The 16,721-nt window shown below is 44.1% G+C and overlaps 1 protein-coding gene across 4 annotated transcripts in view; it reads right to left on the bottom strand.

Moving 5' to 3' along the window:
* The window catches only part of TEX2 (testis expressed 2), a 53,409-nt gene that overhangs the window by 20,482 nt on the left and 16,206 nt on the right, over nt 1–16,721 (bottom strand). For all 4 annotated transcript variants that reach the window (XR_001516049.1, XM_006776703.2, XM_006776704.2 and 1 more), the window contains exons 4-6: nt 14,696–14,943; nt 6,100–6,246; nt 1,463–1,562 (exon numbers count right to left, since the gene is read on the bottom strand). Coding sequence is in view for 3 of the 4 variants with exons in the window: in XM_006776703.2 (XP_006776766.1) it covers nt 1,463–1,562; nt 6,100–6,246; nt 14,696–14,943 (495 nt within the window). In the remaining variant the exon portion in view is untranslated. The remainder of the gene's footprint in view (nt 1–1,462; nt 1,563–6,099; nt 6,247–14,695; nt 14,944–16,721) is intronic.

Genomic DNA, 16,721 nt, shown 5'->3' with positions numbered 1-16,721 from the left:
GGAAGGGTAGCAGTCGTACGCCAATTCCCATGTTTCTCTTTTATTAGTGTAGATGTATACAACACAGAAAAAGATTCACTAAATATGGTCCAAGAGCCATCTGATATAGCCATACAGAGATACATGTAGATACTAGAATGTCTAAATTTTCCAAAACCTTTACTTCAAAACAAATAATACTCTCTTAAAAAGTTGTAATTATTTTCTTCCCTACTTTGTTCCTGAGCCTTTGGAAGAATAATGTAAATCCAGTGGAGGTAGAAAGAGGTTCACTTGAAAGGGACATTATAGAAAAAAAATCAGCTGTTTGCATGATGGGCACATTTTTTCCTGCCTGCTCACAGACTATTCTTGCCTATCTGGCTCAGTCTTCTTTTTACCAAACTCTTATGTACTAAATTACCCATCAAGGTCATTTTAAAACTACATGCCATAAAATACACATAAGTCTTTACATTTATTTAAACTCTCTAAGCATTCTAATCAACTCTTTCTTCCCCAACACACACAAGTAGGCATAAATCATGTCAGCAGCATGCCTTAAAAACCAAATCTGAGAACTTTCCTCCAACAGAGAGACTTACTCTCAAAATATTGCCTGACAATATGTCTTCCTTGTGCCCTAACTGGTTTGGCTCAGTGGATAGAGCATCAGCCTGCGGACTCAAGGGTCCTAGGTTCGATTCTGGTCAAGAGCATATACCTTGGTTGCAGGCACATCGCCAGTAGGGAGTGTGCAGGAGGCAGCTGATCGATGTTTCTCTCTCATCGATGTTTCTCTCTAGTCCTCTCCCTTCCTCTCTGTAAAAAATCAATAACATATGTCTTCCTTGTTTAAACACCTAAGTAAGTGCCTTCTAAGAGTGGTAAGAACATAAAGATGTAAAACATGAAGATCAAAGAATCTGTAAGCTAGAGGTTGGGGCGAGGTAAAGGAGTGGATATATAGGAGAGGCAACTCCTGGAAAGAGGTCAGGGCTGGGCAGATGCACATGTGAGGCCCAGGACAGGGGAGTGAGGCTCACCCTGCAAGGGCTGCAGCCATACAGAGCAGGGACTGTTTTCTAAGTCACAAAAGCTCAGGCCCCAACTGGCATATGCGCTGCACCCTCCCTACTGGGGATGTGCCTGCAACCAAGGTACATGCCCTTGACCGGAATCGAACCCGGGATCCTTGAGTCCACAGGCCGATGATCTATCCACTGAGCCAAATGGGTTAGGGCTGAAGGATGACTTTTTAAGGATCCGAGAGACTAAAAGGAATAGGAGTGGGAGTCCTGATCTATTCCCCATTTGTGTGAGGCTGTGACTGTTAAGAACAAAGATAACCAATATGAAATACACGATTTAAAAAGCCCCCAACTCCCTCCAAACACAAAGTCTTGGTATTCAACCTGCAGTGATGGAGACATTTTCACACTCATATAAGTGTCATTTCTCTCTAAAGCCAATTAAGAGTTACCTTGGTGATCAACATAAGGCTTGAAGGCCTGAAGGATTTTTGGCACAGCCACCCCCATGTCAAGTTCCGTCAGAGTTAGCTCATTCATAAAGTAGGGGAGCTGGAGAAAAGAAGTAAACAATGAATGAAACGTTAGTACCCTGGTAAATGTTAGAATTCAACATACTCTCAGAAGGAATGATGGTCAAGGTTTTGGGGACACATTTATTTAACCCAAATTTATTGACCACATACCACTACTAGGCACTGTACTATGGACAAAGCCGTGGATGAGGCAGAGAAGATCCCTGCTCTCATGGGATTTATCTTGGAGAGACAGAAACAGATAACTAAGTAGACAAATAAGTTCAGAGAGTGGTTAGTGCTACAGAGAAAATAAAACAGGAGAGAGGGATTCTGGGGCATGAGTGGGGTTGGCTATGTTGGCTAAGGAGGCCAGTGAAGGCTTCTCTGAGGAGCAGTGCTTGGCCAGAGACCTGACTGTGGAGAAGGAGCTGGCCATGTTGGTCAGGTTAATAATACCCTGTTGGCTAATGTTTGGGAAAATGGACAGCTCTTAGACCACCAGTGGGAGTTAAGAAATTGCTACATTTCTGACAGGCAAAATCACACTGTTTATTGAAATCCTTGAAAAAAACAGCAACACCCACATTCCTTGACCCTGTGCTGACATATTTCATTTGCCCCTGGATTCTAGTTCCTCCCTATACCCCAGGGCTGGCATGACCAGATCACACCGATAAGCTCTCTTGCCCTCTGACTCTGGTTGGACTTGGCCAATGGGATACACCTGTAGGGAGGTAAGGTACAGAGAAGAGTGCTGTTGGACATTTGTCCCCTCCCTCTATTAAAGGGCACAGCTCCTGTCAGACAGGCAGCACCCCCCAATCCCTCCCCCCCACACACAGTTGCTCCCCATTGCTGCCAGCCCTGGGGTGCTGCACCATCCCTTTTGGTTTCTCTACACAGACCCGCACTTTCATAAATCGTGCCTTTATTAAACTCTCCTCTTAGGTTCCTCCATTTGAGTGGGACCCCAACTAATACAGCTAACAGTAGGTACTTACTCCAGAGGAAATAACATAAAAAGATTAATATCATTCTTATAAATTCCTACTTTGCCTCAAGACTACAGAATTAATTCATCTGTGTTTCCTCCACCTCAATTTATGTATGTGTATTTTTTAAAAATCTTTAGTCCATTCCTAATTTTAGTGTAAGATGTAAGTTAGGGATCCACTTTAATTTTTTTTCTAGTAATTAGTGAGGTATCTTAACATATTTATTGAACCACCAATACTTTCACTACTAATGCTACCTCTAAAAATGAGATTCCCATTACACTGGAGACTGTACTGAGCACCCTGCTTTCTACCAGTATCAAACTGCTTTTATTACTGTAACTTTATACATTTTAAAATTTGGCAAGTCCTTTTTCCCCCCAGATTTTCTAATTCTCATGAGTATTTCTCCATTTGAACATTAGATTAATTTTGTAAAATTTAGAATAGATTTTTAAATTAAAGTTATGTTAAACTAGAGGTAGCATCTAGCCAGGCATGAATTCATACCTATTTTGAGTGGACCTCTTCAGCTGTCCCTCCGCAGAGAAACTTACACACTCTTAGGATTCACCAGTCAGAGAACTTCATCTCTGATATTCTGCAGGTGGGGAAGGCTTAATGGAAAGAGGTTATAAAGTCTGTGATGGCCAAAGCAGGACTAGAGACAGTATTCAAATGTACATTTCTGAGTTGGTGGTTTCTGTGTTTGGAAAAGCTTTTGCCAAAGCATTAATGTTATGTGGTCCCTGACCTCTCAATCAGCCTACAGAATGCTGCTTGGCCAAGAATGTAGCCAAAATCTTGGACCCTTGCCTGCCCCCATGCGTTTAGTCTATTCTTGTCATTCTAATACCTACGTGTCAGGAGCATGCTGGGTTTCTATGGGAACAGGGGTCCAACACTGAGCCAGAGGAGCAAATACAGAGATAGGAACGTGCTGTCCTTCCTCATGGCCTGTCCAACCGCCCACCCCATCCCATCCTACACCCTGCAGTTCCAGAAGGACCTAAGAATGAGGAGGGGCTGGAGGAGAAAGACGGGGCAGGATGTGGTGGCTCTCATTACCAGTAAGTAGAATGGGGAGGGGGAACATCAGCAGGGTCTGGTAACCTACTTACTCACCTGAGAACCCAATTCTAAGATTCTCACCCCCCAGCCCCTCCTTGTTCAGATCTCTGATCTGAATCAACACTCTGGAGTTCCAGGCCCTGGAGCAGCCTCCTTCCTCCCCTGCAGGGAAGGCAAAGAAAGGCCACTCCTCCTGCTCTTTTCAACCAGAACCTCTCTTCTGCCCACCCAAAGGGCACCACAGTGTGACAGAAACTCACTGTATGTTCTTTATCCTCCTAAATGGGGGACTGGCGTGCAGGTGTATGGGACATTCGTGGGTGGGTGGGTGGCATGTTAGCAGCTATATGTAGTAATAGCAGAGGTCCCTAAATTTGAGAGCCCCATGGCAGTGTTAGAGTTTATTTGCTGTTGGGGCAGAAAATCAGATTGCTTTAAACCCACCATTCACCATATAAACACAAGGCTGTTCTTTCAAAACAAGTCATTATCATGTGCAAGGCCGACAATCTGAGACTGCAGGGCAAGGCCAGCAAAGAGTTCTCTGAATATCAGGCCTTCAAGGGCTACCAGGACGCAGGGGTCTTTGTCACAGGGGACTGCTCAGGCTCCTCCAGCCATTCCGACTCCTGACTAGCCATTAATCAAAACTCACTATATTTTGGAATAACTCTTCCAGGGATACCTGAATATTGGTGATAATAACGAGTTCCTTTGGCAGGGGATCTGGTAGGTTCAGAATTTGGATAATATCTTGCTGCCATTCTGTTTATTCCACTGCCAGGGTAAGGTCCCCTCTGGTCTACGGGGCACTTCATGGGTGGCAGCTGAGGTCAGAGTGGAGGCATTGAGGCCAGCAATAGAGTGAGTACTGCCCCTGCCTCTGAACAGCTGGCGCTGCTGGATCTAGGCCCCCTTTCTCCATCCTAACCCTCCAGCACTTCTGGCCTCAAAAAAACAAAGGGAGTGTCAGTTTGTGAACTGCAGAAGCTCACATGTAGAGCAAAGGAGAAAATGAAAATAAAAAGCTTTTCCTCACTTCTTCTGGGATGATGGAACCCACTGTTTTCCACCAACGGGACTTCCGACTCCAGAGAGAAGCGCGGACACTGCCCCCTCCATTGTTTTGGAATGTGTGTCACAGGGAGAGCAGGGTCCCATCTGGAGTGCAGGCATGCCCTGCTTTCTGCTGCACACTGCCAGGCCCCCAGCTCAGGGTAGGGCGCACAACAGTCTCTAGGAAAGAGAAGTGCCAGCCCAGGAACTCAAGCCCTCCACCACTTCCCAAATCCAAGGGTGAGTGAGCTCCAGGCTGGCTGTGGGCCTCTCATCTCTAAACATGGGAGGGTCATTGTCGCTTCCTGCTCTCTCCACGGACCTGGTTACCAAGGTGGGTTCAATCCTCAACCCACCTGAAGAACACAAACCGACTGACCCTTGTTAACTGAGGGCTCCCAAATACCTGTCCTGAATTCAGCCTCGAAATCTGCTCTTCTAGCGTAGGAGGCAGCCTCTCATCTTCATCGGGGGCTCAGGAAGCAAGACAGAGCTTGTTCGTTACCCAAAACTCAATCCCAGCTCTTCCATGGCCGTGTTTCCCTTCCACTGCAATTTCACTTAGCTCAGTCTCCTAACATGGAGTCCTTGAACTCTCTGAGGTCATGGGCAAGATTCTGTCACTGTGCTTTTTTTTTCTAGGGAAAGGATCCATCTGTTTTTGCTGCTCAAAGGTATTTTGACCCCAAAGAGCCACTGACTAAATTTGCTGACTGTGCCACCTCTCAGTGAAGATCTGGGGGCCACAGTGACTGTTCCTTGGCTAGGTCTTTGTGGGGTCAAAGACATACTTCTAAGTCACCTAAACAAGGTCTCTTGGTTACCAAAGGTGATAATAAGTTAGTTATTCAGTGGCAACCATGAGGAGTACTTATGCAGTTTTAAACTCACTTCCAAGTGGGTCTAAATCAGAATTAGGACTGTTTCTTCAGCAAAGAGAGAGCCCAAAATAAAATACCATCTGGCCAGAAGGAAAGGTCAACCCAGACACATTTAGAGTGCAGTGCTAACTTCCCTAGCTTGCAGAGGGAGCATGACTTGGGAAAGAGGTCTTAAGTAACGAGGCATGTTCCTCAGCATATACTGTGTGGCTCAGACTGTGTGGCTGGGTGGCCTCTGGAAATACTAACTTAAGTTAAATGTTAACTTACAGATAACAGAAGTCTATATGACAAATGTGAACTACAAAAGCTCACATTTTCCCAAACTGAATTCTGGATTATCACCTAGAATGGCTCACAATGAGGGCAACACAGAAAATAATTAAACAGGAATGGTCACTACGTCTCCAGATGCAATTAGTCATGTGGTCAAAGTCACAGCCCAGATATGTTGTTTGACAAGAACTTACTACTCTCATATATCATATGCTTTAAACTGAGTTATCTTTCACTGAGAATACAATGGTACAAAACTTCCAGAAATTAAGAAATGTGAAAACTGGAATACCTTTATTTTGCTGAGTTTCATTTGGATTTTCTTAGACACCAGTTCAGACCAGTACTTCTCTCCTAAGAAATCCCAAAACATTCTCCCAAGCAAGGCGTTCACCCAGGCTTCCTGTTCTTCCTCCTCAGAGGGCGGAGCCTCTGCCAACTGGCAAAAGAAAAGGGGCCAAAATTAGCTAGAAAGCAACTGGAGAACAAGACAGGTGCTTATTTTTATAGTCACTGAAGGTCCTTCCCTATAGAGATGGATAACCACGTGAGTCGTATTTCTTCCCTATAAATTACAAGTCCCACATTATGTCAGTGAAGAGAAAAAGAAAAGCCTCCATCACAGATAAAAACTCCTCATCCCGTTTTATTTTTCTACCAGTCTTCCTATGGATACCATTAGCTCAGCCAAATTGCTTTGCTGCCCCCCATCCCTCCCCCCCAAATTAGCTCGGTACTGATCAAATGTCTGCCTACCTCTCTTCTGGCTCAGGCTCCCTGGATGAGTAACTGTCAGGCTGGTCCTCACCAGTTTCCCAATGCTCTTCCCAATGCTGAGGACTCTCACATTTAACCTCCTGATTCTGTGACTCATGATTCTCTGGGGTGAGGGGCAGGGGAGTGCTTAAAAACACTGATGCCTGGGTCCAACACCAGACATACTAATTTAAGTGGGTATCAAGATTTTTAGAATCTCTCTCACTGATGTAACAAACAGGTGAGGTTGAGAACCCCAGTCCTGGATTAGAGAGGCACTCTCAGGAATTCAGTGAAACTCCTGTAGCTCTTCCCACCTGAGCCTCACTTCCAAATGATACAATCCATTTAAAGCATCTGTCACGTCCAGTGTGCAAGGCAGAACAGCAAACCTAGGTTAGTCTCCCATTTCCAAGGCTAATGACTCTATGGACTACAGCCTGGTGAGGGTGAAGAAGAAGGGAGAAGCAGCAGTGACATCTATGACAGTATGGGGAGGTTTGGAGGTTAGTGCAGGTAATGCGTGGCGGTCACCATTGTTGTCACTATTGCTGCCCACTGAGGCCAGGCCAGACCCTGTGACAAGACTCCTTCTCAGGCTCCCTCTTTTATGCCACCCCAAACCCTAGAAAGACAGAACTTTTATGTCTATTTTGGGGATGAGAAAACAGATTCAGAGCCGTTCAGTGCCTTGCCTGAGACCCCTCGTTTATTGGCAGAGCCTGACTCACAGCCTCCTTCTCCCGGATCTCCACCTGCTGGGTCCTGTGGGAGGGCGGAAGGGGGTGTGACTGGCTCTTGGCGTGACAGACATTTCCCTATCCTGAGGTTTCTAATTAGCCTATAACTTTATAGAAACAATTAGCCTTAGAAAGCAAAGACCAAAGGAACTGGAAGTGCAGAAATCTGTGAACTGTTTCCCTTTCACTTCTATGGTTTATGTAAATTCATTTGTCTTGCCCTCAGGGGTTGCCTGCAGCCATAACACACACCAGACATTCTCACCCTCTCCATGCTCCATACATGTGCATTCATACCAGTGTGATCTGGTGTGGGCAGCTGGGACTGTGCTGATGTCGCAGCTGTGTGCCTAGGCCAGGAGCACAGTACAAAGGGGGCTTAGTGCTCATGAATTTGACACTTGGGGAAGTGATGACTTGTGAGTACTTCAAAGGTCTATGGCATGTACCTATGTGTGATTTTTCTGAAGCCTGGTGTTCTGAGGGTCTGGCTTGGTGAACTGCTCACTGAGCTTGTGCAGGGCCTATCGGACTGCCCAGCACCCACCTGACCACTAATCTTGTCAGAGCTTGTGCCATCTTTCTCTTTGGGGACCTGGGGCTTAACTTGCATTTTCAACTAATGTTACTGTATGTGAAGGGAGATGTTTTATGTTCTAGGAGTCCTTCACATTTGGAGTATTTTGAAAGGTCTCCCTTATAAATGTTGGTGAGTCTCATTAAAAAAAAAATTAAACTCTGGTTTTGAGGCAAGAGAGTAAGAAGCTAGGAAAATTCCTTGACAAGTGGAATAAGGGAAACTGAGGCAAACAGTTAAACTAGGCCACATAATTAACAGCCTGCTAATAAATTGCAAGATCTTATCTTCCCTAACCAAGGACACTTAGGGGCAGATGGTTTACACTTCTCCCCCCCTACCAGAGAGTAAGTAGCTTAAATCCTCCAGGTCAGGGAGATAGATAGCAGAGACCCAGTTAGTGTCATTAGTGCCAGCCAAATGCCAGACTGGATGAAGTCGGGAATAAATAACAAAAAACCCAATTAAAGCCAGACAAATCCAAGACAAACGTAGAGCAGTAAAGCTGACCAGAGAATGATCCCAAAGTCCCCTATAAGCTCATTTTGATGGATCAGCATATTAAAGAACACACCTGGAAAGCTGTTGAATATTCCGTTGAGACTCTCCCCTGAGACCTCCCCTAAAACTCCCTCCTTTAGAAAACAGCTAAAAACCCTTAAGACAAAAGACCCAATGTACACTCTCTCTTAAGCATGACTATGTCCCCCTTCTTTTCTCAGGTGTGTATCTTTTCTTTCTTTCTCCTAAGTTCTAAGGGTCCCCACAAGATTTGCAACCTGGGAGCAGGGAGCAGTAGGCAGCAGCAGCTCATTCTGGGCTAACCCCCTCAACCTGTCTCCTAGGTCCCTCTTTTTGTCTCTGTAATTTCCTTTCCTGAGTCTATGCAGCCCAGTCTGGGCTCACTCCTGTTGCTGTGACCTTGCCTCTTCTATGTCAAGCCTTTCCTATGTTCCACTGTACACAGCTTTAATAAATGTATTCTCTCAAAATCACCAGGATTGGTGTTGTGAAATATTTCCTACACATGATGGGGCAAACTGCCTAGTCCTGGTCCCTTTCTGGTGAAAGTTTAAAAAATAATACATGTTGATCATTCTATTTCAGAAGACATGGTTCTACCTCACTTATTTTAATGTCTGAAGAGTATTCTCTCGGTGCTTTTCTAGTGCTGTAATGTCTTTGATATTAACCAAGACCTTTCTACCACCAGGTCCTGGACAAAGGAGCGGAAGTCTGTGATCAGCGAGCACTCAGTCATGCCACAAATTGTACATGTTATATGGAGTCACTTTTCTCTCTGTCTGAACACCTGCACTCTACCCCTAAGGGGATCTGGTCCAGCCCGAGGTTACTGTCTTTGAGTCCCATCAGATTAGCTATGTAGACTTTGCAGTAAACACTCACCCTAGGACAATGCTTTCCTCCCTGGGGGAATTCAGGCAGGGCCTAGCTGCTGCCCACATAGGGTACTGCATGTCTTCCTTAGATCTGCAGGCTACATAAGAGAAAAGATTTCTCTTTCCCTTCTCAAGCAGGAGAGTCTATCCTTTATTAACCTTTCTTTATAACCCTAGTTATTCACAGTAAACAGGTTTACAAAAAAAAATGTTTTTTTTTAAATAGCAAGAAACAAAGGCTATTTCACAATTTATATTTGAGCCAAAGGCATATGATGTGGAAACAAATTTCAGAAATAACTGACAAGCAGGTTGTTTTTTGTTTTCAACAGTTCCTTTTTCTAATTCAGGCTTCTCGCCACAGACTCACTGAGGACAAAGAAAAATCCAAGAGCGGCAAAACATTCAGAATGCCTCAAAGCAGTTTATGAACAAAGTCTGGATTCAACAGGCTGCTAGAAAGAACTCACTTCCAATGAATGTCATAAACATTAAAGAGCTTAAAGAATAAATGTACATACGTTTCCTAATATTGCTATTTGGCTGGAGGAAGGAATGGAAAACTACCCATTTCACTATTTCAACTATATATGTATGTACATTTTCAAAGGGCAACTTTCAGAAAATGGCTTCCAAAAAGCAGTTGGAGAGGTCAATGGTCTGAAGGTGAAAATGACTATCATAACTGAGTAGCTCTTGGGATATATGTTATTAAAAATTAACCTCCAAAGTAAAGTAGTAGAGATTTTCTTAATTTTGTGGTATAACCTTTCCTATTACAAATGGCCAGGAGACCAGCCCAGGATTTTTTGTTACAAAGAGAGCTTAGTGCCTCTGATCCTAAGGTTTGATCATATACAATATGATGCCACTGAGAGTCTCACAAAGGGCCGCTTGGTCTAGGGCAGGGGTGGGCAAACTTTTTGACTCGAGGGCCACAATGAGTTCTTAAACTGGACTGGAGGGCCGGAACAAAAGCATGGATGGAGTGTTTGTGTGAACTAATATAAATTCAAAGTAAACATCATTACATAAAAGGGTACAGTCTTTTTTTTTTAGTTTTATTCATTTAAAACAAGCCATAGTTTGCCCACAGCTATACTAGACCCTTATCAGATATATGATTTGCAAATATTGTCTCCATTTTGTGGGTTGTCTTTTCAATTTTTTAAAAATACATTTTTTATTGATTTCAGAGAAGAATGGTGAGGGAGAGAGAGATAGAAAGATCAATGATGAGAGAGAATCATTGATCAGGTGCCTCCTGCACACTCCCTACTGGGGATCAAGCCCGCAATCTGGAAACAAACCCGGGACCCTTCAGTCTGCAGGCCGACACTCTATCCACTGATCTAAACCAGCTAGGGCTCTTTTTAATTTCTTGATGTTATTATTAGCAGCAGAAAAGTTTTTAATTTTGATGAAGTCCAATTTATCTATTTTTTTATTTGGTTGTGTGTATTTTTGGTATCTTATGTAAGAAGGCTTTCCCTAACCCCAAATCACAGAGATTTACACCTATTTTTTCTTCTAGGAATTTTACAGTTTTAGCTCTTAAATTGAGGCCTATAATTCATTTTGAGTTAACTTTTGTATATGGTGTGAGGTAGGGGTCCAACTTCATTCTTTTGCATGTGGATACCCAATTGTTTAGAACCATTTTTTAAAAAGACTATTCTTTCCTCTACTAAATTGTCTTGGTACCTTTGTCTATATCCTTTCTAAGATTTATTTTTAAATTGTATATATGCCTTCACATTTCTTACTTATTATATGAAAAGCACTTGCTGACTTTTAAATGTTTGAAAAGCCAACTTGCAGGAGGGAAAGGAAAATCTTTAGAAAATCACTCTGCCAATTAAGATTTCCTGATTACTATTCAATTCCTACTTACTTTGTAGGGTTCTCAACTCCTGATAACACAAAACAGGGAATATCATATGATCCATTTATAGATAACAAGATAATTAGTGCAAATAGTAATAATAAAGAACTATCACTTATAAAGGAAAGCACGAAGAGCAATAAAAGTAGTACAGAAACACTGTAGCAGATCTTATTTTCCAGAAATTGTGCAATTATATTTCACATCCCACATGCTCTTCCAAGAAATCTGCTAACCACTCAACAAGAGGTGGAATCCCTGCCCTTCTCCTTGAAACTGGGAGGGCATTTGTGATTGCCTTGACTAATAGGGCACAGTGGAAGTGACATTATTTTACTTCTGAGACTTGGTCATAAAAGACAATACAGTATTCACTTAGCTTTTTCTCTAGGGATGCTTGCCTTCAGAACCTAGTCACCATGCTGAAGAAAGCTCAGGCCACCTGGAGAAGAATCGAGGCCCGAGGCCCTAGCTGAGCTCTCATGCAACAACCAGCATCATGCCAGCCATGAGAGCAAGCCATCTTGTAAGCAGATCCTTCTGCTTTCAGTCCAGCCTCCCCAGATGACACTGTGTAGAGCAGAGAGAAGCCTGCACTGCCAAGTCTGACCAAATTACAAATTTGTGAGCAAAATAATTATTGTTTTAAGCAACCACTTTGGGGGCTGTTTGTTATGCAGTCATAGATAAATAAAACACACCTATGTTGTATTCAGGACCTTCTCAACTACCAGATCATGAGAGCCAGGATGTGACCCACACATGCCTCATGCAGACCAAATAGATGCAGAAGCCCAGCACTAAAACTCATACGCTTTCTTCAAAGGCCCTTCTTTCAAAGGCTTATCTCTATTCACACAATTGTGGCTCTCTGGTTTCCTACCCCATGCAGATTAGAATCACAAAACTAATAGAGTGGGGGTGGGAGATGGGGATAAGTGCTCAAGGAAAAGCCAGCTAGAAAAATACATACCCATACCAGCTAACTGACAACTGAGAGAGAAAGCTGCAGAGTTTGCAGTCTGGAAGACTTGGATTAGGGGAGAAAGGCCTTCTGACCTCAACAGCGTTGCATGACAGGCCTGGATTTCCGTTTGTTGTACTAAGTCTTTATCAAGAAAAGATTAAATCATTCTGCTTGCTCTAAGGGGCCCAAAAGTACAATGTGGTTTTTACATTTTCATGAGACTTAGAAGAGGAAATGAATGTTTACTGGAAAGGTTTGCATTAGAAATCTGCCCCCACCCCAGCAGTGCTGGGTTGAGAGGCTGAGCTGTTGGCCCTCAGGGTCTCCCAGTCCCCTGGGCTCCCACAGAACATGTTCTGAGGAAACAATGTTCTAAAACCTGTTTTCATTTAAGGAGCTCTTTTAAAAAGCAAGCTTTTTATTAGATAATTTTCTTACATCAGTGCACAATTCTCCCCCTTATTTCCCTGAGTCTGATGAGTCCAGGCAGCTGATAGCACAGGGAGGATGGAAGTTTGGGGGAGGGAGATTCACTAGTGATAAATCAGACATTTCCAGAACAGTTTTATATTAACCTACTCTAGCCTATGGACAGTCTATTTCCTGCTCTTGCTGGTAACTTAGGGCAGAGGCAGTAGCCAGCAAAGGCACATGGTCTTTTTTCCCCTGATAAAGTAGGTTACATGAGGAGGGCTCAAGGCCTCTTCCACACTGAAGGGCTCAATGAAGTGAATCAAGACTAAAGGTACACAACAGGAAGGTATCAAATGCCTCCCATTAAGAACAGACATATGGTCCCTATAAGAGGTCACTTTAGTAACTGAACATGGAAAAACAGGCTTCATGTTCCTCAGGTGGGAGGCTGTGTCTCAGAATATTAGTGGAAAATGATGGCAGGAGGCCTCATGTCAAGCAAGGTTTTTTGTTTGTTTGTGTGCTCTTTGTTGTTAATCCTCACCCCAGGATATTTTGTCCCTTTTATTTTAAAGAAAGTGGACGGGAAGGGGAGAGACAGAGAGAAAAACATTGATTAGTTGCCTCCTGCACATGCCCCTACCAGGGCTGGGGAATGAGCCTGCAACCAAGGCACGTGCCCTTGATCAGAATCAAACCCTGAGACCCTTCACGCCAAGGGCCAATGCTCTAACCACTGAACAACCAGCTAGGGCTCAAGCAGTTTTAGAATGACCTACCAAAATGGCAGCTGGGGCCATGGTCTCATACCAGGTTTTGCACACTCCATCATAGCAACTGTGAAATTAAGCTACCGTACTTAACTTCTGTGAGCCCAAATGGAGAGACTATCATCTAGTTCAGGGGTGGGCAAACTTTTTGACTTGAGGGCCACAATAGGTTCTTAAACTGGACCAGAGGGCGGGAACAAAAGCATAGATGGAGTGTTTGTGTGAACTAATATAAATTCAAAGTAACATCATTACATAAAAGGGTACGGTCTTTTTTTTCAATAGTTTTATTCATTTCAAATGGGCCAGATCCGGCCCGCGGGCCGTAGTTTGCCCACGGCTGATCTAGTTCATAAAACTGTTCGAGGGGTCAGAGTAATTCTATTGAAGAGCCTAATAAAGTCTGGCGTATGGTAGCTTATATTATTTATCTTATCACAGATGGTAGTGAGTCAATATCTAGATTTTTACACTTTGGAAATAACCCTGGTGGTGAATCTTCAAAAGCACTGGACATAATTGAGGTGTCTGAGAATTTGAGAATACAATGGTCATTGAAGAATTAGATCTCTATTATTAATGATTCTGTGAACTTCCCTACTGATCACCCAGTTGCTCATGTGAATAAACCAGGCTGGTACTCTCACACCCCACATCTAATTCATCAGCAAATCCAGCCAGCTCCCCTACGACACTCCCAAAGCAGCCCCTTCTCACCATTGGCTGTTATCACCTTGACCTCAGTCCCATTCTCCACTGCCATCATTGCCTCCTACCCACACTTTTCCTCCTATAGCCAATTCTCCATGGAAAGCCACTTACCTTTTTAAAACTTAAATCAGATCAATATTACCCCCTGCTCAAAACCCTCCTGGAGCTTCCCATACCCCCTGGAACTGATCCGATGAGGCCCTGCCTTTGTCCCTTGTTCATTGTTCTCCAAACTGTCCTTATCACAATTCTTTGAATACTCCAACCACATATCCTGCTTTGGGGCCTTTGCACTTGCTGGTTCCCCACCTGAAATGCTCCTCCCATATCTATCACCATGGCTCACTTCCTCACATTGGTGAGGCCTCTGCCCAAATGTCACCTCCTCAAAGAGACCCACCTTGACCACTGATCTGAAATAGAAGTTCTGGCCACCTTCTGTACTCCCTTATTTCACTTTACTTTAATTTGTATCACCACCTGATGTCTGTTTCTTGCTATCTCTGGAACTACAAGTTACCTGAGGGCAGAGCCCCCTCTTTCCTGTTCATTACTGTGAACAAGACACCAATGCCTAGAACAGGGCCTGGTACACAGAGGTGCTTATGCAGGAAGAAATGAGTTTAAATGGAAGATCTGAAAAGCCACACCTTGGCAGCCAGAATTACCTTTTTTCCAGCCGTGGGGCTGCTCTCTGCACTCTGTACGGGACTCCTCTGAGGGCTTCGGTTCTCTTGGGGGACACATCTGGCCATGTACACGCTGTAGTCTAGAAGCATCTTCTGCCGCACACTGCCCATCAGCTCCTTCTGCTTTGGCTGGGACATAATCTCCTCTACACTGCCTTTACTGCTGCTGCGACTGTGGGTCAGGTGTCCTGAGGGACTGCTGTGTCTGCTGTGTGAGGGCAAAATCCCTGGAGCAAAGAAGTAAGGATTGTTAATACAGATGAAGAAAAGGACTGCAAAGTAAATGAAATGTAGAGCAAATTCCACTGGGTTACATTGAGAAACGCAGCTTAAAAGGTTATCAAATGGCCAAAACCGGTTTGGCTCAGTGGATAGAGCGTCGGCCTGCGGACTGAAGGGTCCCAGGTTCGATTCCGGTCAAGGGCATGTACGTGGGTTGCGGGCACATCCCCAGTGGGAGGTGTGCAGGAGGCAGCTGATCGATGTTTCTCTCTCATCGATGTTTCTAACTCTCTATCTCTCTCCCTTCCTCTCTGTAAGAAATCAATAAAATATATTAAAAAAAAAAAGGTTATCAAATGACTATTTAAAAAACAGTGACAGCCCTAGCCAGTTTGGCTCAGTGGATAGAGCATCGGCCTGTGGACCAGAGGGTCCCGGGTTCAATTCCAGTCAAGGGCATGTGCCTTGGTTGCAGGTTCCTCCCCGGCCTGGGGCCCTGGTCAGGGCTCCTGTAGGAGGTAACCAATTGATGTGTTTCTCTCACATTAATGTTTCTCTCTGTCTCTCCTTCTCTCTTCCAGTCTCTCTAAAAATCAATGGAAAAATATCCTCAAGTAAGGATTAAAAAAAAATAGTGAAAGTATAAGGTTGTAAGGAAAAGCAGCTAAAATGCTATCAAATGACTATTTAAGAAATACTTATAAGGTGATACTCTCCATTCTAATAATAGATAATTTTTTAGAACAGTTTTTATTCCTCCCTAAGACCATTCAGAGTAATGGGAGCCATGAAATACACTAGTAGGTACCTTTTTCTTTTTCCTGGTGATCTCTTAGGGTCAAATAAAGGACTGGCACACACCCAGGGGCAAATGGAAAGTGGGCAGAAATTGTTCATCCACAGCTCATGGCAATTCCAAACGTGCCCTCTTCTATTCAATAAGGTTTTTATCAAGCACTTTTCTAGGCCAATTCCACATCAAAAAGGAAAATAATCCCTGCCTTTGAACTTGGGCACCTACTCAAATAAATCACAATTTCCTGTAAAAAGTATTGTAGCTGAAGCATGACTAAAGGACTTTTAGGGCAGAAAGAAGGGGGTGACCACCTCTGCCCAACAGAGTGGAGAGGTGCTTACCCCATTACTGATTTCCACTGGTAGTGACCTCTGGACTGCATCTTGAAATAACTGGCATTTTCCTGGCCCAGGATGGGAAAGAGCATTCCAGGTAAAGGGAATAGTATCTATCTCTATATATAACCAAACAAATGTTTGACCAGTCGCTATGACGTGCACTGACCACCAGGGGGAAGATGCTCCCTGGTGGTCAGTGTGCTCACACCTGGCGAGTGCAGCTGCAGTGGCATCAGCCTCTCGGGCCTCTGCAGCCGTGTGCTACCGAGGCAGTGGCCAGCGCAATGGGGCCAGGATGAGCGGAAGCAGCGCAGCACCCAGCCCAGGCTCCTCCCCGGGCCCCTGGAGAGGGCGCAGGCCAGGCTGAGGGACCCCTAGTATGTATTGTGACCGGTCACAATAAAGTTAAGTGAAGTTCCAAGCAAGAGGACATGAGGCAGAGGGATAGAAATGAGCAGAGGTCATGATTATCTATACAAATGCAGAGAGTCTAGATGCCAGAGGATGCTGCATTTATATGGTGATCCCGCATTTTGCTGGGGGACATAATTGAGGCCAGGGGCTTGACAGCACTAGCTGTCTCATTATAAACAGGGTTGTGCTGTTGCTTCTTCTTTCAGAGGAAATTTTTAGAAGTTTTATAATACAT

Source organism: Myotis davidii, unplaced genomic scaffold, assembly GCF_000327345.1.
Source record: "Myotis davidii unplaced genomic scaffold, ASM32734v1 scaffold69, whole genome shotgun sequence".
Taxonomy (NCBI): domain Eukaryota; kingdom Metazoa; phylum Chordata; class Mammalia; order Chiroptera; family Vespertilionidae; genus Myotis; species Myotis davidii.
This window is presented reverse-complemented; position numbering and strand designations above follow the sequence as displayed.